Source organism: Lissotriton helveticus, chromosome 8 (assembly GCF_964261635.1).
Source record: "Lissotriton helveticus chromosome 8, aLisHel1.1, whole genome shotgun sequence".
Lineage (NCBI taxonomy): Eukaryota > Metazoa > Chordata > Amphibia > Caudata > Salamandridae > Lissotriton > Lissotriton helveticus.
This window is the reverse complement of record NC_136069.1, coordinates 864,053,272-864,068,713: the sequence shown is the minus strand read 5'-3', so window position 1 is coordinate 864,068,713 and position 15,442 is coordinate 864,053,272. Positions and strand designations below refer to the sequence as shown.

Below are 15,442 nucleotides of genomic sequence, written 5' to 3'. Positions count from 1 at the left end.
TGACTGGGGCTTATTCACCGTGGCAGCGGCGGGGAGCGGTCCCCGCCACATCGGAGACCGGGACCGGGGCGCCCCTCCCCCTTCGCCTAACATGGCTCCCCTGCCCTGAAGATTCCGCTTTCTGTCGGAGGCCCCAGATGCCCGGTGGGGTTGTGTGCCTAGCCGTTGCTGAGTGCCTGGCAACGTGGAACGATCGAAACCCGGCACAGATGAGCACGTCACCAGCGGCGAGGAAGGCAGGGAGGTGAACTTAGCGCCCGTCCACAGAGTGGATTGCTATGCAGGGACGCCTGCGAGACGCCCCTTGTGATACAGATCGACCGCCTCAGATCTAGACTGCGGAGCTGCACGGGGAGCGAACCAGGACGGGCTCCTTGGATCAGCTATGGTGACTGGTGCTCGCTGACTGGCAGCAGCACACGGACGCTGTGCGGTCGTAGTGGGAGCGGTTGGGCGGAGATCAGGCGCCATTGCAGATCAACAGAGTGGACTGATACTGGGCGGCCCCCTGCGCTCATCGCTTATCCAGTGCCACACGGCGCTTGCCGGCTCGACCTGGTGCACGCGCTTGGCCTCAACACACTCCAGCATTGAACTCTCCTTGACTCTGTTGTGCAGACACAGGGCGCCCCCGCTGGGTGCAACGGTGGGCTATGTGAAGAGACGCCTCTAGGCCGTGTTAGTGACTGCTGTGCTGTCGGGGGTGGCCACGGCCCCCCGGAGTGAGGTGTCCCGGCTGGCGAGCGGCCGGTTTTGATCACGGGTGTGGGGCCCGAGGGTTGCGCACAAATTGATTCTAGGAAGTGGCGATCACTGCTTGAACAGAACACTGTGGTACTGTGCAACGGGGGGGGGGCTCGGGGGACCACCTCCACTTAGCAGATGGAAGTTGAGACCGGAACATCCCCCGGAGGCGTTCCTGAAACGGTACGCGCGGTGGACAAGATGGCCGCTGGTAGTAGTGAGCTGAAGCTGCAACAGGGACGGGACAGGGTGAAAGTACCGGATACAGATGGTGGGAGCCGTAATGACCCGGAAAGCTCAGCACAGGAACGGCGGCTGAATGCACGACTAGATGGTATTCTGGAGGCGATAACCGCGACCAAGGAGTCCCTACACCAAGATATAGCGCAGGTTGCCACGGGCCTGGGCCTCTTGAAGGCGGATCATGCTAAACTCGCTGACAGAGTGAAAGACAATGAACTACTGCTTCAGGAGCTCAAACCAGCGGTGGTGACCGCAGAACATAAACTATCTGACATCCTCGGCCGCTTAGCGACGCTTGAGAAGCGAGCGGAAGACTCCGAAAGCCGCAATAGGAGGAATAACTTGAGGGTAGTGGGCCTTCCGGAAAAAGTGGAGGGGGATGACGCAGTGGCTTACATGGAAAACTGGTTTAAATCGGTAGTGGCCCCGGAGGGTCTCTCTCCCTTCTTCTCCTTGGAACGAGCACACAGGGTCCCAGCCCGCCCGCCCCAGCAGGGCCGCCCGCCTAGACCAATGGTGGTCAGACTATTGCATTTCAAGGATCGTGACCTACTGATCCAAAGGGCACGCTCAGTGGGCCCCTTCCAAGTGGACAACAGCTCGGTCACGGTTTTCCCCGATTACACGCAGGAGGTCCAGAGAAGCAGAGCCTCTTATTTGACCGTGAAAAAAGAACTGAGAGATGAGGGCATACAATATTCCCTGCTCTTTCCGGCAAAGCTGCGAGTGATCCTAGACGGAACGACCCACTTCTTTCAGACCCCTGATGAAGTATGGTCATGGCTCGAGTTGTATCGTGCTGGAACAGACCGTAGAGGTAAAGGGGGAAAGGAGAGACAAAAACTGGTCAAAGTGCGAAAGTCACAGCGCATCCGCAAGAAGAACCAACTCAAGAGAGCGATGCAGGACGACCAGATGGCGGCGGACAGAAAGGGAGCGCTGGCGGCGGCGGCGATCATTACTGGCTCACAACAGGAAGGAGTATCGCTGGATTCGGACTCTGGAGAAGACAACGGAAAGTCTAAAGGGGATGTCTCGGACGCTGACAGCTCGGGGGGGCCGGCGGTCACCCCACAGACGGCGGATGGATTGTTTAATGAATGACATTAACAGTGAGGCCCGTGTCCGCCACTCCTAGTAGAGCAGGTTGCCCTGGTGCTCCGTGGATTGGCAGGTATTGTGTTGAAACGCCGAATGGGGTTGTGGGCCCGGGGCGGGGGCGGGGGCCATGCCGGCTCTGGGTAGGCTCTGAATCACCCCCTAGTTGCCCTTAAGGCCATCTGTGGTGACGACTACAGAGTAGTGGACAGTGTGTTGTGTTACAGGTTTGGATGGGGGCTGATGCAGCGTTATTAGGTCCTGTTCCGGGGAGTGGGGTTGGGGGAGTTTTTTGGGGTGTTTTGTGTGGGGGGATAAATTGCAATGATGTGGGTGGCCGATTGAAACTGCTAAAATGGTTGAGAAATGGCGGCAACGGGGACGTTACCTAACTTGAAATGCCTCACATGGAATGTCCGCGGACTTAGATCTATGTCTAGACGTTACAAGGTGCACGCCCATCTGGTGAGGCGAGGCATCCAGATTGCACTGCTGCAGGAGACTCACCTAACCAAGCAGGAATGCATTGCATTACAAAAGAGGTGGCATGGCCAGGTGTTTGGTACCACGTATTCGGCGTTTGCCAGAGGGGTGCTGATATGGGTGAGGGCGGGGGTCCCATTCCAGGTGACGAATCAGTTGGTAGACCCTGAGGGCCGGTTTGTAGCGGTGGAGGGGAGGTTATATGGCCGGGATGTGGTATTGTGTAGTGTGTATGCCCCCAATACTGACCAGGCCCGTTTTTTTGATAGCCTGAACGGCTCACTGGCGCACTTCCTAGCCGGTCCCATCATACTGGGAGGTGACTTCAATTCGATCACTGATGTTGAACTAGATAGGTCGCACCCGCCACTAGCTGACTCTCTGGTACGCAGGTTAGCCACTCACAGGAATGATTGGCAGGAGAGGTGGGGCCTTATAGATGTATGGAGGGAGCAGCATCCTGATTTTAGAGACTATTCTTTCTTCTCAGCACTTCATGCCCTACATGTTAGGATAGACTCCATCCTGTGTAGCGGACCCTTGGCTGCCATGATAGCCCACACGGAATACCTGACTAGAACCATTTCAAATCATAACCCTTTATTGATGACAGTGCAGTGGCAGCGAACGAGGTCAGTGGTCCCATCATGGAGGCTGCGGCCTGATACATTGGAGGACCCGGTATTTGGTGATGTGGTCCTCCAGGGTATCGAGCGCTACTTTGGTGAGAATGAGGGGTCTGCTACCTCGAGGTCGGTTGAGTGGGATGCCATGAAGGTGGTGGTGAGGGGCGTATGTATGGGCAGGTTTCCGAGTGAAAGGGCGACGGTTTTGGCCGATCTGGAGAAGGCGGAAGGAGTGTTGAGGGATCTAGAGCAACGTAGGCTGGAACGATCTGAGTTACAGGACCGATTGCTAAAGGCCAGGGAACAAGTTGCAACGGAAACAGAGCGACTGCGTTGTTTTGACTACAAGTTGTACGCCGCCAAGGTACATGCAGAAGGGGATAAAGTGGGGACGCTGCTGGCTAAACTTGCTACTCCCGACCCTAGAGGTTCCCTGGTCATGAACGTTAAAACGGAGGCGGGGGAGGTGGTTTATTCGCAGTCTGCGGTTTTGCAGCGCTTCCAGTCGTATTATGCGAGTCTCTATGAGAGTCGGCTAGAGGTGGATGCTTCAGCGATAGGAGACTACCTGGAGACTGTCCGTCTCCCGGTACTGAATGACCAGATCGCAAAGGAATTGGGTGGCCCTATAACGCTTTCAGAGGTCCGGGTAGCCATCAAGCAGATGGCTAGGAATAAGACACCGGGGGTGGATGGTCTACCGATTGAATTTTATGCGAAATATATTGATATCCTGGCGCCCAGGATATTAGCGGTATACTCTGAAGCCATGCCGCTTGGTCGTCTCCCCCAATCGATGAGGGAAGCTCTGGTAGTGCCGATGCTGAAACCTGGCAAGGAGGCGTCCGATGTGACGTCGTATAGACCCCTGTCTATGCTGACGGTGGATTATAAAATTCTGAGTCGCATTCTGGCCACCAGGTTGCTGCCGCACATGACCACGTTGATACACAGGGACCAAGCCGGGTTTATCCCTACTAGAAACACCTCTATAAATATTCGTCGCCTGGTCCGCATACTGGATGGCGCCTCGGAATCGGATCAGACACCAGCTGTCTTGTCGGTGGATATCGAAAAAGCTTTCGATAGCCTCGAATGGAGGTATCTCGACGGGGTGCTAGAGAAGTTCGGCCTAGGGGACGGCTTTGGGCGGTGGACGAGAGTGCTCTACTCATCTACTCATCTGCTACTGCCAGGGTACGATTGGGGTCAGTCATATCCTCCGACTACCCGGTGCGTAGAGGGACGAGGCAGGGATGCTCGCTGTCTCCTCTACTATTCGCTTTGGCGGTAGAACCGCTGGCGGCACGGGCAAGGGCAGGAACGCTATACAAAGGGATTGACTGTGGAGTGGAGACTCATCATATATCACTGTACGCGGATGATCTGCTGCTGTACCTAGGGGATACGGAGAGGGATCTGGAGGGGGCTGTGGAGATGCTGTCGAACTTTGGTAGGCAATCGGGCCTCAGGGTCAACTGGAATAAAACTTGTGTTTTTCCATTGCGGGCGAACACGCCGTATCCCCCTCTTACGGTGGACGTGGTCTGGGAAGATACATGCTTCACTTACTTAGGTGTCCGCATCTACCACGAAGCCACGAACCTGTTGGAAGGAAATATAGGGCGCTTCATAAGGGCTCTGAGAGGGTGCATGGCCTTTTGGGCCTCCCTCCCCTTGTCGGTGCAGGGCCGGGTGGCACTATTGAAGATGGTGGCTCTGCCGAGGTTGCTCTATTACTTCCGTACCCTACCGATATGGAACCCTCAGCGGATCTTCAAAGACTTACGGACGATGGTTATTGACTTCATCTGGGGACGCGGAAGGCGTAGGGTGGCATTGAACACTCTGATGAGACCCAATCTTGAGGGAGGATTAGCGGTCCCAGATTTTGAATTGTATTACCTGGCTGCTCAACTACAGGTATTGACGCAAAGCGTAGCTAAAGAATTTAGAGGCCCGGAACAAGAACGGGGGACCGGTATCCAGAGACATGTCTTGTCATACATAGTCATGCAACAGAAATTAGACTTGAAGGGTCTGTCCGTGGAAGAGAGAACTCTCCGGTTGTGCTGGCACAGGAGCTTGAGGAGGGCGAAAGCAGCTTGACCATACGCACCGGAGATCCCCCTCGGGATGCTGACGCCGCTGCCACATGGGGGCGATTGGTCCCCGTTGGGAGAATTGGAGCAGCTGGGTTTGCAGAAGGTGGGGGACTTATTTATTGATGGGCTGTTGGTCCCCTTCAGGGTACTGCAAGACCAGTTTGGCCTCCCGGATGAGAGCTACCTTTTCCATGCAGCAGTAGTGGCGGCAATGCAAAAGCACTGGAGAGGGGGACTAGCGGAACCAGACACCACCATGGCTTGCCAGTACGTAGTGATGGCGGCGGGAACGATTAAGGCGGTGACCTGCCTCCACTCTAGAATGCTACGTGAGGGACTGGAGCCGCTGACTGCACTGAAGGAGAAATGGGAGGAGAGCGTAGGCAAACCAATACCGGACACAGTTTGGGGCCAAATTTTAGAAAGGACGTGGAAGGGTAGCAGGAATGCCCGCTTCCAGCAGGTGCATTTCTTTGTACTACACAGGGCCTATTTGACCCCGGGGAAGATTAGAAAATACTTCCGGGTACAAGATGCAGCGTGCCCGAGGTGCTTAGCGCCGGAGGTTGAGCTGGACCACTTACTGTGGGACTGCCCGAAGTTGGGGACATATTGGCCCGAGGTGGGAGAGCTTCTGAACACGGTTACTGACAGGGAGGTGGAATTCGACATGGCGACATGCCTGCTGCTTTGGTTCCCTCACACGGCAAGGACGAGAATTACGGGCAAATTTATAGACCTGGGACTCATATTGGCCCAGAGAGAGATTACCTGGCACTGGAAGTCTAAGGAGGGTCCTTCGGTTAGGAGATGGATGAATGAGTTGTTGAAATGGTCGAGGTGTGAAAGTGTGGTTAGACTGCGTCAAGCCGCCAGGGCAGGTAATGATAAGAGCTTAGAGGCAGCGAGAGCTTGGGAGGCGATAGTGCAGGCGTTGCGAGACTACTTGACAGTGGGTGAAGAGCAGGGACATTCAGAAAGTGGGGAGACATGAGGCCTGGAAGTTCAATTGTTTGGACCAGATTGGTGGCGAGCTCTAGAGTCGAATCCCATGAACACAACCCACATCAACAGCAGTTGGGGGGAGGGGGGTAGTTATTGGAGTACCGCTATAACGCTAGGAGGAGTGCCTGCGGAAGGGACCATAGTCAGTACCAGATTGAAGAGGGCCTTAGGGCGGCATACTTTGGGTACATATAGTGTGGCTACCGATAGGCCTCGGAGACAGTCACTATAGGAGGGTACTAGCGGGGACCTGCTAAGGCGGGCACTGATGATATTGCCGACATCCACACAGGAGGGCTGGTTCTACTTAGCGGTGCTTGGGGGAGGGGAGTTTGGTGGGCATAAAATGCGCATACTTTATTATGATGTTGGCCAGGCATCACCACGTGATGACCACTATGACATTTTGCTGGACCATATTGATACGCCGCCCAGCCTCCGGGATGTGGGCTGAATGGCTGTGTACACTTTTACTGATATTGATATGCCTTGCGATGTTGTGAGTGTACTGGTTGACTTGTTTCGATGCTCTGCAATAACAACATATTTCAAAAAAAAAAATCAGGAGGTTCTCTTAGCATTTAATTGGGAGAAGGGTCCAAATGGTAAGCTTGAGATCCCTGAGGGTGGTAGTTGTCACTTCTACTCCATTCACTTGAATGGGATCCTGCCACTGACTTGAGAGACACAGGTGCCAATCATACCATAGTGGTTGATAGATTGGTGTCCCCAGATCAGTATGTGCCAGGGATGACATGAAGAGTAAGGGTAGTCCCATAGGATGTCACAGTCAGACCTGTAGCCTTAGTACCCCTAAAAGGGAGGGTATTCTTAGTTGATAGAGAGGGTAGTCAGTCCTGACCTCCCCCTAGAATGTATCCTAGGCAGTGGCCTCCCAGATGTCAGTCTGATCCCAGAATGGGCGGTCACCCAGGGCACCAGCCAGCCCAAAGTTCCTGGGGATCCTGTCCTTAAAATTAGTAGACTTAGGCCCCAACAAAAACAGAAAAGGGGTAGCAAAAGTAAAGGAAAGCCCCTCTTAATAAGAGATCAAGCAGGCCAAGAACATTCTGCCGCAGTAAGGTAGAACCCCAAAGGTGGCACTGTTAAGGTCTCTCCAGACCCCAAAGAGGTCCTGAAAAGTCAGGCAGCTGCTCAGAATCAGGGTGTCATTCCTGAACTGAGAGAGGGAGAGTGGAATAGGGGTGTCTTCCACAGAAAGTGGTAGCCTCCCACTCCAAAACACCAAAAGAGGTTCCAAGCACAATTGCCCCTAAGGTAGTTCATCTACATGTCAGTGGAGAGCTCCGGTGTGGTTTTGGATACTGACGGCTATCAGTAGCCTCTGCTGGGTACCTGCCTTCATGGAAATAATGTACTGGGTTTGGGAGGCAGGCCCCATGACCTATTGCAAGTTAGTCCCCCAGCCCTGCTGGTCATGATGGGGTTGCTCAAGTGTAGGGTGACCTCTGTTGGTGAGCTAGGTATTGCCATAGCAAAGGTAGCGTTAGAAGAGCTAGATACCTCACTACCCAAAGTAAAAGAGATACAGCTGTAGTTAAAGTTCAGTTTAAAATGGGTCTTTTTACTGTTGAGGTGGGTCAACTTTAACTGCCCAGAGGGAGTGACCTTGATAGGAGGATGTGAGGCAGAGTAAGCCCTGCAATAGTACAGCCGGTTTTCTTTATATTCTTTCTCGCTGACAAGCCAGGAAGACCCTCCCAGGGTTCAGCTGAGTCTCCTGGCATGTTGGCTCGGGCTGAGGTTGTGTAAGAAAAAAGGTCTTTTTGCAGATGCCCTCCGATTTTTGCCCCATTTGCTGGTTTTCGACTCTGACAGTGCACTGCAGCTTGCTTTCCAGGCCCCAGTGGGAGTTTTCTTTCACCAAAACTGTTATGTGTGAATTAGTAAACCCAACCAATTGGCAAGGGCTTCACCCCCCTTATAAGTCCCTAGTATATGGTACCAGTGGTACCCAGGTCATGGATGTTAAAGGGGTCCCCAGGGCTTGCAGCACCATGTTGTGGCACCCTGAGTTGCATATAGCAGGAACAGTACCAACTGCTTGAACTTGACTGTACCCTACCCATGTGCCGCACAGCCAATACACTATTTTTAATATATGTCAGTCACCCCCGAGGAAGGACTACTGGGCCCAGGAGGCAGGGTGCAGTATATTAAGTGTGTCGACCTGTAAGTGCAAGCTTATATATCTCAATAGTGCCCTTTACTATTGAAGGACAGTATAAGTGATAAACGATTCATTAGATAACATGGGCTGGCACTCGGGCAACCCGAGGTTGGCAGCTCCATTATGGTACCGCCTAAATATGTCATGTTAGGTATCAAAGAACATGCCTGCTTAACCCTGACACAAACCTGTCACAAGGAGTGATATGGCATGCAGCCAGGTGGCAGCTTAGAGGTTGCCCACCTGGTTGCCCCAGCCCTCCCTGTGCTCTGGCTGCCAAGCCGGTGTTCTCACGCCTGCTGCCACCAAGACGGGATTCTGACCTCCTGCCCGGGATCACTCTGAGGAGTGAGGAACAAAGGCTTGGGCAGAAAGGAGGTCACATCTCCACCTCTCAAGCAGGGTAGTGAAATGGCGCCACATGGCGGTGAGCCTCAGAGGCTGCACCGCCTCCGATATTCATCAAGGCTGACTCCCAGTGTAGTTAGGAAACAGTCTTCCCCTTGCCCCAGGCACATTTGCATCTGGACAGGTGGGGCATCAGTTAGTCAAGGAGTTGTACACCCCCAGAATGATAGCCACACCTCCAGGGTGAGCAGCCTGATCTGTACACTAAAATTAGATTTATGCCATCTTTAAAAGTGGCAAAATGGAGGTTATCAGTAGTTAAGGTGCCCCAAACCCTCGGATGTGGTCACCTCAGGAGCTGATTAGCTGCAGGGACTAGCTGCCCATTGGCTACTAGCGCCCACACCCCTAACTCCCCTAAATCTAGAATTTAAGGGACCCTCCTGCCACCAGAACCTCAGATCAAAACAACATGCATCATGGAAGGACCCAGAAGAGACCAGTATCTGCGACAACAGGACTTTGCCCTCAGCACCAAAGCAAAAGAGGGATACTTTGTGCCTGTGGCAAAAGACTTGTAACTGCATGAACGTCCCTCATCCTTTGCTAAAACTCGGCACTCCCGGGCAGAGGGGCCCCTGTGGAAGTCCGAAGCACCCTCAGATGCCCCTGGACTGGTGGCACTAGTCCTGTGCAAACAGCAGGTAAAACAATAATCCGGATCTGAAGATTCACTGGCCATCGGGCCCTTCGAGGGATTTCCCAAATCCAGATGGACTAGTGTAGTGTTGTAACTGTAGTCTTGTGCCCCACAAAGTTACAGGCAGCTACTGCGTTCCCCAAGACTACCAGATGTTTAAGTTACTTTTCACACTACTTTCCACTGTCAAAACTTGTGGGTCGCAATTCTGGCAACCGACCCCATGTACTTGACGCTGCATTTAGTGGGAATTCCATTCAACCTGTGATCGATGTCAGCAACCACTCCGTTGTTGTCTTTTTGCATCTTTTCCCCCTGCAGTATTGTTTCAGTGGCAAAAGCAGCTCTCCCGCAGCTCCCGTTCAGCACCAGTGAGAGCCAGGACACCTCTGCACCAAGGCTCCACAGGCCAGATAAAATGAAACTGACTGCCGTGGCTTGGTCCTAGGACCCACATCACCTTTACCCTGCAAGGATGCAACGCAACTCGACCTGCAAGTGACTGATTGTCACTTGTGAATTTTCTCATAGACCACAATGTTAAATTTGTATTATTTTGCATTGTTTTTCTATTACTTACAAAATCTATTACTCCGGTTGTATGTATGCTATTCAGTTTAATTTGGTGTCTACATTAAGATAGACATACACTTGATTTTTATAAATAGGTGTTGGGGTTCTCTCAAGTCATGTCAATCACTTATCGTCCATGTTGGTACTCTGAAATTCTCAACACATGTTCTTCCAGCAAAGCCTGGCTGCTTTTGGACACTCGACCAGGACTGAGCTTAGGATTTATTAGTGTGAATCCAATGACCATCTTTGGGGTATTGTGATGGTATTACATGGTGGGACTAACACCCACAATACATAATATTTCACTTTCCTTCATAGGTCTATTTACACATGCCAGGAGTACTTTCTTGGGGTTCACTATTGGCATAAATTGAGATAATTATAGACAAACACGTACATCTACTGTTGAAAATACCTTTGTGATTAGATCCTGTGTGCATAATCTGATCACCGTTATGAGCAGTAGTTTGAAAGCAAATACATACTTGAAGAACAAGTAGGGTCTGTAATGTTATAGAGGGCAGAGAAAGTAGACATATCTGCTGGGCCTTGTGGGCCTAATCTCGTCTTAATTTTCTACTTATCAATTGAGCTCTCCAGTGAGCCACCTGAAAATAATGTAGCATAGCTTGTCATCCTAGTCTAACATATCAATCCACTGAAGTAAGTCTCTTCTTGAAACCACTTTTCTAATAGCTTACATTACACCAACACTCAGTAGCTCTAAGGCTGCCATATTTAAACACCCATGAGCCAAGAGTACCCACTGTAAATTCTATAAAAATGTATTCAGCAACTGGGAACAACTATAAATCATGGTAGAATCTTTTGTCTGTGTGTTTTCTTTATTTCCCATTATGCTATCTAAACTATGTAATTGACTGTGGAGTTTCTTTTTTCTTTTAGATCATCCATATTTTGTCGGTGTGCAGTTTCATCCAGAGTTTTTGTCGAGACCTATGAAGCCTTCGCCACCTTATATCGGTCTACTGATGGCAGCAACTGGAAAGCTCGACCTATATTTAAAGAATGGATGCAAGTTGTCTCACAGGTGAATATCCGTTGTTTGTGTACAGTGTGGGACCTTCCACCCAAATGGAGAGTGCAGTTACAACGCTGGCAGTATTAGTATAATGTCTTTATGCTACAATTTGAAAATAGTCCCGTTATAATAGGACTTGGGATTACCCTGTTCAGCATCATTAAATTCACTTTCACTAGTTTGTCACTGAGCTTTATAATTGATGGTACAGATCACATTCCAGTAATAACATGCAACCTATATACTATGGCCCATCAGTTTACCTTTGAATACATCTTAGAGGTACAATTTCCTATTGGAGAATACACCAATGGGACAAAAAATGAGAAGAGGATGAAGCACATCGGCAGCACAGAAGAGCAGAAATGTAAGGAAAGGGCTTCAGCATTTTTAGATTGGTTGGGCTTTAAGAATAAGAATGGTAAGTGGTTTCAGTCATGCTGCTAGCTGTAATATTGCTTCACATAGGAGGGGGTGGTGTATGAATGACTGGTTGGTTTCCTGCTAGACAATGCAATAGGCAGCCGCGGCCTGGGCATGTAAGAGCGATGGGGCCAGGTGAGGCGGGATTTTGACGGACTATAACGAGGGAAAATTAAATAAATAATTACATTTTTCCCTCTTCATTGACCATCCAAATCGCCCTTACTTGGCCCCACCACTCTTACGTGTACCGGCTGTGGCTGGTTATAGGAAGGAAGGAAGCAACGCTAAAGGAATTGGCTTACCCTAGGATGTTGAACATGGTCCATCAGATGACCTTTTACTATATCCTAGAGGTACATTATCCTGCTGGAGATGACACCAGTGGGACAAAGAAAGACAAAGGGGTCTTGCATGGCTGCAATCCAGAAGAGCAGAGGTGTGCGGAAAGGGTTCCAGTGTTTTTAGAATGTTTGGGTTTTAAGAATAAGAATTATAAGTAGCTTCAGCCATGCTGCTTGCTGTAATATCGCTTCACATAGGTCTGGTTGGTGTAGGAGTGAGTGGCTGGTTTCCTGCTAGAGAACGTTATGGGAAGGAAGGGGGCAATGCTAAAGGAATGCACTTACCCCAGGATGTTGATTACGTGTGCAAACTGAGGTGTGTTTTGGCGAATTCTCTGATGATTTAGCAAATTTAGGGAAAACTGACTTGTTGTCTTTATGGAAATGTTCTGTATGTTGATAGGTATAATATTTTTGGGCTGTGGTGTTGTTAACATTAATGTACTAGATGGATACACCAATAATGTATGGAACTATTATAAAAATAATTATATGCATCCTACCATATTCAACTTAATTATCATCGCATACTGGGTATCTTAGCCCAACCGTTTAAGATTAAAAACTCAAAACCAAATAAATATTTCCTATCCTGATCAATCAGTAATCAATGCAATCAGTCCACCCTAAGCACACCAGAGAATCAAAAGAGAATAAAATAGGAAGAAATATTTTTAAGCAATATATGTGTATGTATATAAGTAATAATAACAGTACACAATTGCAACGTAAAAAAATAAATGTTATAATTCAGCCATCTGAAACCTGCTCATAAATGTGTCCACTTTTCTGCTCATCAAGTTGTCCCCTTTTTCACATCTGTGTGATGCCTTTCATCAATATGACAATCAATATAAAGTAATTGGGGAGGTTTTATGGATTACCTCTGGATCTATGTCTACTGTTTTGATAACGCGCGGCACAGCGGGAAAGTGTTATTGGTAACCAAAGCAGAGCGAAATACCATTTATACCATTCGCTATAATCAGTTTGCCTACTTGCCTATATTTTTCTCTCTATATTTATAAGACAACATTCTGGCCCATATTACGTCAGGTCCTCCGACGGACCGGAGAATTTGACAGATCCTAGATGAAATATTCCCCTTATAAGGACATAGAACAAAGAGAATATTTATATTTGTACCTTTCTATATACATTTATATACATCTCTTTATCATCATCATAATGAGTAAAAGGTGACTCAGTTTCTCTGTTAGTTTGCTTTTATCTATATCCATTGTAATCATATATGAATTGGTCAAACAGAAGCACAATATCGAATCTGAATATTCACTCAAGAACATAATATAGGTAATCACAGTAACATCTCAATTAAGGAGCATGAGTTGAGTGGATAGTGTAAGAGACAAAAGAGAATTTTTCAATAAGATCAATTGCAAATACAGAATTTCATACAAACGTAGAAAACTTTAGCACAGCGTGCTAATAGCTGGAAATGCCACCAGTCCATCCGAGAGGGAAAGCTGGGGCTATTCTCATGGGGTATGAGGAGCAAAGTTAAGGAGTCAGCTTACAGACAGCATCAACTAAGTACATCAAAAAACAGCGCACACGAAAGCTTCAGACAGATCAAACACCAACTCTCTCTTCCCTCTCTGCCTTCACCTCTCTGAATCTATCACAAATAATTATACCCTAATGTTTATCGATTCTGGCCTTTTCTTGTAACTAAATCTGGGAATCAGACATAGGGTGTTAAGTCACACCACTTCCGTCGCTCTTCCCTCTCACACGTCGGTTGTTTTAGTTCCATGCTGTCATCATCGTCCTCCAGCAGAGGAAATCAAATCTTCTCCTTGCTCAGTGCACACATTTTCAGATGCATTTGAAAACATTTAGCAGTTCAGTTTATCATAAGAAACATTTTTTTTCCCGGCAACAGTAGGAAGCATCGTAGATACACTGGACACATAGCAGCCACTAGAGAATAAAGAACACAATAAACAGCTTTGAAGAAATAAACTTGATTTCTGTATTTCTACATTTTAAAGCAAAATTGACCCTAACACCAATGCTGAGGCCTTCTTGAAAAACGTTCACCTTCTTTAGGCGAAATAAACATGATTTTATTATTTATTCAAAAACAAAAGTTTCATCTCATGATTTCATTTCAATCTCTTCATTAGTATAATAGAACAAAATCATTTAAAACTATTATTCTGTACATATATATATATATATATATATATATATATATATATATACACCAGTATTTGTAAAGCGTGGAGGTACCTCTAGAGAGCTGTCCTGGCACTGGGGGCTTTCGGGAAGATTAAGCAAGCTATTACCCAGAGTCACATGGTGCTGGGCTATCCTCCCGACGGAGCCAGGGATCAAACCGGGAACCCCGTGGTCAGGCACCCTGGCCGCTGCGCTACACCTCTTCCATTTGCTTAATTATGTTAACTAACAATACAAATCTTCTTTGTATTTTTACTCATGGTACAGAAATCATTTGTGGCCTACTTAATCGCAGTGTCATTTTTCCGCACCTTTCTAATTTCTTTTTCTTGACCGTATGTTGATTATTTTCAATTCATTTCAAACTTTGCTAATAACTCTCACCATGTAGAGTGGTGTGGCTCACTGGTTAGAGGCGGCAGACCTGTAAGCAGAGAACGGCCCGGGACCAGTGTTCAATTCCCGACGCGGCAGGGTCTTGGACCAGGGTCAACGGACTCGATAATTCTCTCACCTCAGTGCCTACTCTAACTGGGGAACACACTCGGTAACTCTGGGCATTAAGCTTGCCTCATCTCTACAACAGCCCCCCACAGACGCCAGGGATGCCTGGTTTCACCCTGGAGATACCCAGAAAGGGACCATCTCACAGGGAAAACCAGGACGGGTTCCCCAGCGGTCTACAGCGCCAGGACACTCGGGTAGAGTAACAGTGCGCTTTACATTTACATTTATGTAGGTTTAGACCGAGCAGGTTTTATTTATGCGAAACCCTGCTCCATCAGTTTCACCCATTACACACCTTCAGGATTTCATCTGGATATACCTTTGTTTGACTTTTGTGCCAGAGGACTGTAATTGCAAAGTTATTGTGTATAGGAATCCAGTCTACATGCAAAAGAGATAAAACCTTTTTCTAGACAGTTCAAACTCTGAGATACTGGTATGCATATTGAAAAGACATTCACAAATTTAATTTCATCCGTGCTTGCCAACACAATAGTGTGGCAGGAACCACCAAGCAGAGTCTTTACTCAATAGGGTAAACACTCTGTTTATTTTTAATTAATGTATTTGGTGTGTGAAACAAGAAGGAAAAGGTTCCTCTCCTGTTAAAGACACAGTCAGATAATGAGGGCGATTCATAGCACACTTTGCAACATTTACAAAAACATCTGGGAAGCTAAAACAAAAAAAGACTGCTTTGTAAAACTGCAACCCAAGTGATCCGTCGTTTTGCAGCTATTCTGCAGCTGACAGAATAGAGTCTCTGTTCACCAGCAGCTCGACGGCATATTGAGAACAGTCA

General features: G+C 48.6%; 1 protein-coding gene across 3 annotated transcripts in view; it reads left to right on the top strand.

Annotated features, from left to right (window-relative positions):
• The window catches only part of CTPS2 (CTP synthase 2), a 2,098,303-nt gene that overhangs the window by 1,853,919 nt on the left and 228,942 nt on the right, over positions 1-15,442 (top strand). For all 3 annotated transcript variants that reach the window (XM_078657669.1, XM_078657667.1, XM_078657668.1), the window contains one exon: positions 11,026-11,170. In XM_078657669.1, the coding sequence (XP_078513795.1) occupies positions 11,026-11,170 (145 nt within the window). The remainder of the gene's footprint in view (positions 1-11,025; positions 11,171-15,442) is intronic.